We start from the raw sequence: 10,186 nt of genomic DNA, 5'->3' as shown, positions 1-10,186 counted from the left end.
TACAGCGGGTGAGAACTGTGAAGCAGCAATATTACACGCCACAACATTAAACCACTGTAACCGACTCTAATTTGAGGTAAAAATAATATATATATATATTTTTTTAAAGTTGTCATCTTAATGCAGTGGCACACCCACTGAGGCGAAAAAAGAGGACAAAACAAACACTTAATCAGTAAACCTTTATTTATCAGTGCATGAACAAAATGCCATGACCAGATTATTATTTCTTTTCAACCACTTTATAGCATTTCCTCTCGGTTCCCTTCCCTTAAAAAAATAATGAAACAATTTACAGAGGATTTTTTTTTCCTGCATGAAGGCAAATATTTATACAGGTGCTGTACAATTTATAAACATTTACAACTACCATGATGTAAAACTAAAAGTTTTTTTTATATATTTATATATATGTATATATGTTGGAGCAATACAAGGCCACAGTATCATACATGGTAATGGCATGAACAGTAATTAATACAGTATCGCATCATAGTCACAATAAAGTGGACAATAAATTAAGCAGTTGTCTTACAGACCCACAGATGCATGTATTACTGCTTCACATCCTTATGGGTTGGGTTCAAGCAAAAAATTGCTTGTGAACAGCAGTGTATGAACCACTAGGTGTCTCTACTCCACAGGAGAAACATTGGAACGATGCTACATTTTCACTTTAGAGCAGGGCAACTTATCCCAATAACTTTTTTTTATTACACTGAATTTATTAAAAAATAAAGTTGACAAACCTTAGATTGTAATTTCAAGCCAGACTCCTAAAGAAATGGTATTGCCAATTTCATGCACTATATGTTCAATCACCAAAGGGCGACATTTGGTAAATTCTTCGGGCATCTGGCTTATAATGGAGCATAATATCAATACTATACTACTTAAATCATGGGGGTCATGTACTAAACAAAAGCAATGATCAAAAATAGATATTTGTGTTGGAATTATCCGTTTTTGTGCCTAAGTTTATGGTAACAAAAACACATATCTTCTGATGTTTTTAGTAAGTTAAAAGGCAGATGTCTCACTTCTTACACTCAGCCTCTGTTAATTCAATTCATGTATAATATGTGTCAATATATGTGTAACCACTTTGTTAAATGAGATACGTTTCATTTTCAGTATAGTCGATGCTACAGTGATATTTAAAATACACAGGCCTACAAGTCAGCTTGTATACATACACGCAGGCAGAGGACCTAAAATACAGAGCTGTGAACAGTCAGCAACTTTATGAATCAGGCTTGTATGAAATTAGATGCATAAACTGCAGTCTCTGAATGTATTCTTTTAGATGGAGATGCTTATCTACACGTTCCATTTCTACCTTTCCTCATCAAGTCCACGTGAAAAGTGAAATTATGTGTACTAACTGTTCTGTGTACATTTAATTTCAATAAATTACAGTATGCTTTATTTTCATTAACACACATATAACAAACTGAACTATAACCACAAGTATCTGGTCTGCTGATTTATGCATATAAAGCTCCAGGGTAGTCTTTCCATTCTCTGATATGCTAAGGGGATTCATATCTTCACATGTATGAATGCAGTCACACAGACGATTCACAACTCTAGTCGGTCTCAAAAAACAAACCATAAAGGACTTACAAGACAGTTTTTGCTTTTAAGACAGCATTCAGAGAAAATCACAAGTCTCACTTTTTAAAACATCCATTTGTGACAGCAACAGTGAGTTAGTCTCACCTGGAAGAAAAGCTGTGATTGCATGTGCATGCCTTTAAACCTTCAAACGTGACACACACAATAAAACAAAAACGCCCAAAACAAACAAACAAATAAAAAAAAAAAATCTGGATCCTTCATCGTGGTGGGGAGGAGAGCAGTGTATCCAAAAAATCCACAAACAGTCTCACAGTGAGTGCAATTAGGAGCAGCTTCTTTATATTACCGGAGTCTCTGATTGGCACAAAATAGACGTCATTGTTACTTCCAAATACCTCACTCAGAACCCATCTGTTACACACATGCTTACACATCATTATACAGTACAATACTCATGTAGGTACAACATGTGTGTCGGATCACATATCAGCAGCTTGGTGCAAACTGATTTAGGCAAACTGGTTGGAGAAAAAAAAATCAGGAGCAATGAGAAGCTATGTTGCTGGTTGCACAGTGATCTGCTATGTCAGACATGTCTAAAAAAACAATCCTTCAATTCTGAATCCATGTTTGAGGCTCAGCTTTTTCTTTATATATGCAAAGTCCTGGCAGGGTTTCAGATATCTGCATATGTGGTGTCCACTCGGGACTGGATCTTGGCAGAACTGGGAACTTTCCACGGGCCCGGGGTGATGGGACCCTTCTTGCTGGTAGTGTTCCCATTGCAGCTGGGGTCTGGGATGCTACTGTTTGAACCTCGTGGGTCTTTTTTATTCACTTCTTCAGTTGAACCATGGTACTTGCCATCTCGATGTTCCTTGTCCCGTTTGTCTCTTCCGGTCTTTCGGTTCAGTGTGCCGCCATCAGCGTCTGACCCCACTTGCTCAGCCCTCTTTGCCTTTCTGTAGTAATCAGTGGTTCCCCAGGTTTTGTCTCCACTCTCTGTAGCTCCTCTTTCCTGCCAGTAAGCTGAATCAGCCTGCTTGTACCTCAGGTCCTGCTCTTCTCCAGAGGCAATATTGGGCTTTTGGCCAGCTGGGCGCCTGGGGCTGTGAGTCTCCTCCAGGTTGCTCAAAGGCACGGCAGGGTCACGTTCCCACTTGGAGCCTCTCTGTCCCTGGGCTTTTCTGTCCTTGCTCATGTCCTCCAGGGATCCGCTGTGGCCATGGTCTTTTTTTCGAGGGCTCTGGGAGCGATCTATGTGCTCCCTTTGGCCTTCAGTGGCTCTTCTGGGGCTACCACTTGCGGAGTCACTCCTGCTTGTTTTATTGGTCTGGGTGCTTGGGCTGGTGGTGCGCTTGTGGTTAGGGTCAGAGAGCTGCTGTCCTCTTGGTTTGTTAGCCTGCCTACCATGCTCCCTCGCAGCACCAGGGGACCCACGTTCTATGCTGTCACCCCCAGGGAACTCATCAGGGGCAGATATTTTGGGTGAGGATGGGGAAAGTTCAGAGGTAGAGAGGGAGACAGAGGATGGAGAAGCTGGAGACGACTGCCCGTCAGATACAGAGAATCTGGGAAAGCTTGAGGTTGGAATGATTACTTTGTCCTTTGAACCTGTGAAGCAAGCAGCAGATAGTAAGAAAAAAAGTTTGATGTAAGCAAAAAACCAAAAAACAAAACTGCTATGTGAAAGCAAAGAAACTGCAGAAGCTAAAAAAATCATAACGAGATATTTTTGCACATTCAACAAAGATTAAAGATGATTAAATAAGTCATACAATAGAAGCGCGATATGCTCAGTTTTTGGAAAAAAGATTTTTTCCGTCTAGCACACTTTCTGTAATAGTCCTTTGTAATAGCCCCCTCTAATATATTTGCCTTGTTTGAGATGTGTATCAGCTGACAACATAGCTATCAATGAAAAGGTGCTAGAGTTCACTCAGCACTGACGTTTCAATTTTCCCCAGAGCTGATAAGAACTGCACAGCTGTAGTTGAGAGCAGATATATGCAGCAGAAAAAACAGAGAGAGAAAAGGGAGCGTGATGGACTTAGAGGTGCTGAAATGAGCTTTTGGATTTCTAAGAGCAACAACTCAGAGAAATTCATTCAAATAATTTGGTCTTTGGATTGAAAGATTGATGCCAGTGAATAAACACAGATCCTTTTACCACTTTTCCACTCACTGATCAATATCTGGTTAAGAACTTCTCTCCAGGCCTCCATCTTCACTCACACTACGGATGCAGTGAGTGTTCAGTGGCATCTTGTTTTGTAATACCCTTAAAAAATAACCTGTGGGGCTCAGAAGCCTTCCAATGCTCCTGCAGGCCTGTTTGTTCTTCTAGGACTCACTGCTTTAGTTTAGCCCTCCGGATAGTCTGGTTATACTGTAATACGTTAGGTTTTTACTGAGCTACAATGAACTGATCTATTGAGGTGGATCATGGGGGATGACATAGTGGATAGAGAATAACACTTTAATTTGGGAGTTAAATCACTCTGAAAGGAGAGTTCTAAAACAAAAGTAGGTGGAGTACAAGGATTACCAATGTTATTAGGGACAGACCAAGAAAAGCAGTGAGGCCTTTAGTGATGCTCTGGTTTCATGTAGAAGCACAGGGTGGAAGAAGAGTTCAGACCTATAGAAGGAAGAGATAAAAGTAGAAATAGACAGCCGTGCTAGAGCAGAAAACAGAGAAAGCAAGGCAGGTAAAGAGCACAAAAGGCAGATCCAAATAGCAGTAGTAAAACAGAATGAGAGGAGAGAAAAGTCAAGAAAGCTTGCAACACATGCATGAGAAAAAGGAAACTCGGCACCCTGCTATCTAGCATATCCATACAAAAGCTTCTCTATATGTATGACTAATAAGCTATTAAGTAGATCTATATGCAGCGGCGACAACATGCACGCAGTGCTCTGCAATAACTCACTGTGATCCGGGACCAAGCCCTGGCCAGGTCGGAGAAGTAGATGAACTTTATTGCCTCCTGCTTGGATCAGCTCAATTGCCCGAGTGTGTGTAATGCCCTGTGTGGCCTCGCCATTGATCTCCACTATTTGATCTCCAACCTGACGAATAATAATAAAAGAAAAAAAATCTATTAACAGTAACTTTTCCACTGCTAGGGCCAGGATGTCTCAATTTGCCCGAGGTAGAGTGCTCTGTGAGAAACTCAATAAAGCTTTGATTAGGAACTATTGCACTTCAATAAAGTGGACAAAGAAAACATACATGTATCCTGCCATCTTTAAGAGCGGGTCCGTCCTCGGCCAGACGAAGAATGAACAGCCCCATGTTATACTCTTTCCCTCCTCTCAGACTGAAGCCGAAGCCTCTCTGGCTGCGTTCCAGCTCCACCACAAAGCAGCCCTGTTGTTCACAAGAAAGATTGTGAGCTTTTAAGACTGAAGCAATTGATGCAAAATCATTCCCGAGGTGGAAATGAATCTGGAAAATCTATTACTTGGTTGATATACATCACGATCAAGAGTTTCTGGGGATCAATTGACACCAGGGCAGAATGACAAGATTACAAACATAAAATACTCCAACTGAGGAAATATAAACATCAAGCATTGGCCTCACCTGCTTAGGGCCCGATGGAATGAGAGTTCCTGTCCCATCTCTTGGTGAAAGATGATTCTTAGCCTCGGAGTCACCATTCCTACCCCAGAGAAGATGCATTATAGTGTGATTTACTACAATATGACACTAAATATTTACTATATTTAGAAAACAATAGATTTAAGATATGAAATAGATGCCGTTTATTGTGAAAATTTGAGACAGTAAACAGTTATTATGACAAGGTAGAATGTGATCTGTTATGCCCAATATTCACACTCAATATATTAAGAAGCAACTACAGCTGTTTGCTAATCCACTGGCATTTATAACGGCCAATAAATGAAAACTAAAGAAGAGAAGAAGAAACACAATTTAACCATCTAATGAGTGTTGACATTGCATGTCTATCAGAGGGCACTCTGGCAACCAACATGCCACAAACACAACTGATCCAAGCAAACTGGGCAGAGCATAAACGAGTAAATAAATAACGTAACAAATATCTGGGGAATCTGTTTATGCTTCATGTGTCTGAAAGGAAAAAAGAATAGACCGAAAATATATCAGAATATATGAATTTTAAATCACTAAAAACACACACATATCCACGGACACACTAAAATATCAACATTGGTCTTAAAAATCTTATATCAGCTGAGTTCTAATGAAAACCCATAAAATGCATGTATTCAGTGCCCTCGTACATACATGCCTGTACCACCAACTTATTCAAGTTTAATATTAGTAACAATGTTTTTATGCATATCCCATTTTAAATATAGAAACAGAGAGCAAAAGCAAAAAAGGAGAAAAGGAGTCTAATTCTGTTCTCTCTCTGCTGTGTCCAGTGTGAGATCCACACATTACCCCTCCTTCATTACAGCAGCGTGAGCCTCTTTTTGTTGGTTTCATTATGCAACACACAGAGAAATGTAAATTCTTCAAAGAACCATGTTGCTTTTACATTTCAGTGACAGATAAGGGGGCATACTTTAATGCTTCGCAGAGCTCATTACAATGCCTTTGTGAGAACTAAGCTGTGGTGACGCACTATATAAAGAGCGTAGGAATTCTTACCAGCTCTAGCTTTCAGAAGAGTTTGCACACTTTATGCCACCAAGCTGAGAGCTTCAGCTCATATCTGAGCCTAGTGTGACCCAAGGCATGTTGGTGATTAAGCGGAGAGGAAGAGGCTGAGGACTGGACAGGGGGCTAAATGTGGAGAATATGAATGCATGCAGATGGGCAGTGAGCGGACGTGGGCAAGAAATGATGGTGGCAAATTTCTGTTGCAGCAGTGGGATTAAAAAGTCTGACACAGGTAGCCTTGTTTAAAAAGAAAGATCAAAGGGGAAGCAAGACTCCCTATTAATCTGTCTCTTTTCCTTTGCTTCACCATCCAAAGGGTGACCATAGGGGGATTTTCTGTCTTTTTGGATAACAAGGAGTGTGTGAGGCACAAGAGATAGTAATGGGCCACATTGCAGCACAAAACCGAAGGCGCTTTGAGAGGATTGGGGCTAATTTATGGTTCAAGTGGCAGAACCTGTATTAGATTGTCTCCAGTGGACTTAGTATTTCAAAGGGGAATACTGGCAAGCCTGTGTGGATGCTCGAGCTTGTGTGGGAGTATGCGTGTATAATCGTTTACCTGTCTTGGTAGCTGGGAGGCTGTTGGCCTACAGCTCTGTGTTGTGCCGAAGGGCTCTGCTTGGCTGAATTTGTTCCAGACGGAGGAGCGCTGTCTGTAAAAGTAAAAGTGTGCCAAGATTCCCCATGATCTTATTCCCAGAAAATACACTTAAAAAACAAAGCAAACAACGACAGAAGAACAGCGCAACAGCACTGTGACTTGGTCTGTGTCAACTCACCATCTTCAGGCACAACAGTAAGAGTGACAATGTTTCCAGCATCCTTGATGAGTTGGACAATATCGTTGTGTGAAAGCTCCATGATGGACCGGCCGTTGACAGCAGAAATACGGTCTCCCACCTTCATTTGACCTGTACGGTCTGTAGGGCTGCCTTCAATAATACGACCAATTTTGTGAGGTATGACTGGAAGAGAGCAAATCAGAGAAATGACAATCTGCAGTGTGGGATGTTTATGCAACTCTAGTCTTAAATAAGCCCAACATTTAGACACCAACTTTAAATAAGAACACATAATGCCTTTATGTGATGTCCTGCACATCACGTAAAAGCATTACGCATATGCTAACATATCAGTTTATGAGTTATGTTACCATATACTCAGTCTTAGTTGAGCACATACCCAATAAGCTCTTTACAGAGAATAGCTAAGATTAACAATTTTTGCCATCAGCTTTGGAAGTATTTGAATATTAACAATATGAAAATAGCATTTCTTATTCATCTGAAAAGAAAATTTATTGTTCGGGATTATTTCAGGACAATCCTTCCAAAAATGACTTTAATGCTTCCCTCCCTACATGTTCTCCACTAGCATAACTAAATGTGTTTGGAAATGTGTTTTATGTTTAAAAGATTTCGCAAGGTTCCAAAAAGTAAAAGCAGTATATAGGATTTCACTTTTAAGGATTTATTGATTTCATTTATTTCTAACCTCCAGGTGGGGGCTTGTTCTTTGACGTGAGGATGACAAAACCAAAGCCCTCGTTGTCTTTGCGCTGCAGAGTAACATCAAAGCGCTCAGGGCGGGTGGGCTGAGCAGGCTGGATGATGCTTGGTGCTTCAGTACGAGGCATCTTGGGAGAGCTGTTGACCAAAGCAGATGCAACCTGCTGGGGCTGCTGGTTGCTGTCATCTTCTCCTCCACCATCTTTAAAAAAAACGGTACAAAAATATTAAAGCACAAATGCATAGCATTGTAGCAAATTTGGACTACATTTCTAGGACTGATTAAAAAAGATGCAGCGATATATTAACATTTCAGAATGATTCTACCAACACACGTTAAGTATGAGCAGTGTGATTTAGTTAACATAAATTTAAACCAATAACAATTATTTGACAACATTTTCCTGATTTGCTCTTGCAGAGATCCTTCTGTAAATAATGCAGAAGCAGGGGCTTTATCAAAGAACGCCTTTCTGCAGCATGTCTTACCCACATTAAATGAAAGACCGTCAGCTCTACAGTTGAGATAAAAGGCCTTTCCAATTTGTTATTCATAAGACAAGCTAAGCAACCTCCATCTCTCTTCATTGTATGTTTGTTTTGCTGAGTCTCTGTTTTGCAAGCCAGCATCAGGGAATCGCTTTCTAAACCCCCTGCTTTGAAAGCTTAAACCCTCACATGATTGATGCTTAATTTTTTGCAATGTGATCAAAGCTGTTGTTGTGATACATCAAATCTGTTGTAATTTCAAAAAGTGCTTGTTCTATTCATGCAATGGCTATTGGTGGGGTAAACCAGCCAGAATGCAGCAGGGTATGTGCAGTTAAAAAAAAAGAAAAAAGAAAGAAGAGTCAGCATTTTTTCCATCCTTTGAGATTTAACTCTACCAGCTGATCTAATCTTCAGTGCTTTTCACACAACTGCAATCATCCTTGACAGATAAACAGAGAGAAAATAATCTTCTTTTCTTGTTTCCACTTTATGCCCATTTGATTCAAGATGAAACCTGGAATTCACCTCCCATGATTAAAATAAATTAACCGTCCTTAAAATTCCTTTTTTTTCCTTTCAGGAAAATTACAGCGTAGAGTAGCACCTTAAAAGTCAATTTTTGACAAACTTCATTTCAGTCAGAGAAAATCTACCACAACAAATTTAAAGGATTAATGGAAAAAAATCCAGATCAAAGCTTTCCCTCAAAGGTTCTCCTCTAGCATACTGATATAAGCCAAAGGAGTGAGCAAGAAACCACACTTTCTGTGCCCTCAGAGGAATGCAGAGCTGATTATTCAGAAGCAGACCAACCTGTGTGTGCTAGTTTCCTGCGGACTGTAAGCATGACTTGGCCATTACGAGCAGCATTGGTCATCAGCTCCAGCACTTGTTTGTGGGATTTGCCCTTGACTGGCACGCCATCTATACAAAGTAGCTCATCCCCTGCCCGCAAGCGCCCGTCCTTCTCAGCGGCACCGAGTGGCACAATGGCACCAATATAAACCTGTGGAAATAAGATGGTGTAAGAGACATAGCTAAATATACTGATCTGAGGGAGATTCATTACACAAACTGGCTGGTATTTTCATAATACCATTCCCAGAGATGGGAAAAGAAACTTTCAGTTAATATTAAATCAACAGAATTCAGCTTCAGTTTGGTGTCAGTCTGCTGTTCTTATGACTGAATGTCTCCAACAGTACTTTTAAATGGATGCTGGCCTCCTACTTACTGGCTGATCTGGTCCCTCGCCCCCAAGGACTCTAAAGCCAAAGCCTGACTCCTGATTCCTTTTGATGAATACATCCAGGTCCTTTGTATTGGGAGCTGCACAGAGGAAAGAAAAGAGAATTGGTAAAAACTGATGAAAAATATTCATTAACTGCAAGAACTAAATCTCTCATGACCATCAGGAAAACACCTAGATACTTGACATGGGCAACAACACACCCATACATAAGAAAAACGTATGATGACCACAAGCCAATCTGAGATTAAGCAATCTAAACTGGGTCAGCTGTTTTTGAAAACTCTAGAGCAGGGGTCCCCAATCTCAGTCCACGAGGGCCGGTGTCCCTGCAGGTTTTATATCTCACCCTGATCCATCACAGCTGATTTAAATGGATAAATTACCTTCTCAACATGTCTCTGAAGTTCTCCAGAGGCCTGGTAATGAGCTAATCATGTGATTCAGGTGTGTTGACCCAGGGTGAGATCTAAAACCTGCAGGGACACCGGCCCTCGTGGACTGGGATTGGGGACCCCTGCTCTAGAGCAATATTTTCCCTCTTGCAGAGCCAGAGATGGCACTGCTAGCGATGTTAATGAGATGATGTTGTCAGACACTAACAGGAGGTGGCAGAATCTTTTTGTCTGTGTTTGTGGTTTATAAGTAATTCAAATGGTGCATGTGCACAGATTTGATTAAAAAATGCTTTGA

The 10,186-nt window shown here is 40.7% G+C and overlaps 1 protein-coding gene across 1 annotated transcript in view; it reads right to left on the bottom strand.

Moving 5' to 3' along the window:
- Window positions 1-168: 168 nt before the first annotated feature.
- The window catches only part of magi3a (membrane associated guanylate kinase, WW and PDZ domain containing 3a), a 111,061-nt gene continuing 101,043 nt past the window's right edge, over window positions 169-10,186 (bottom strand). Inside the window, exons 13-21 of the mRNA XM_031741949.2 lie at window positions 9,479-9,573; window positions 9,058-9,250; window positions 7,739-7,954; window positions 7,024-7,209; window positions 6,804-6,897; window positions 5,171-5,249; window positions 4,817-4,954; window positions 4,515-4,653; window positions 169-3,195 (exon numbers count right to left, since the gene is read on the bottom strand). Of these exons, the coding sequence (XP_031597809.2) occupies window positions 2,258-3,195; window positions 4,515-4,653; window positions 4,817-4,954; window positions 5,171-5,249; window positions 6,804-6,897; window positions 7,024-7,209; window positions 7,739-7,954; window positions 9,058-9,250; window positions 9,479-9,573 (2,078 nt within the window). The 3' untranslated portion in view covers window positions 169-2,257. The remainder of the gene's footprint in view (window positions 3,196-4,514; window positions 4,654-4,816; window positions 4,955-5,170; window positions 5,250-6,803; window positions 6,898-7,023; window positions 7,210-7,738; window positions 7,955-9,057; window positions 9,251-9,478; window positions 9,574-10,186) is intronic.

Source organism: Oreochromis aureus, linkage group 20, assembly GCF_013358895.1.
Source record: "Oreochromis aureus strain Israel breed Guangdong linkage group 20, ZZ_aureus, whole genome shotgun sequence".
In the NCBI taxonomy this organism is placed as follows: domain Eukaryota; kingdom Metazoa; phylum Chordata; class Actinopteri; order Cichliformes; family Cichlidae; genus Oreochromis; species Oreochromis aureus.
The sequence above is the reverse complement of the archived record's forward strand: the minus strand, read 5'-3'. Positions and strand labels throughout refer to the sequence as shown.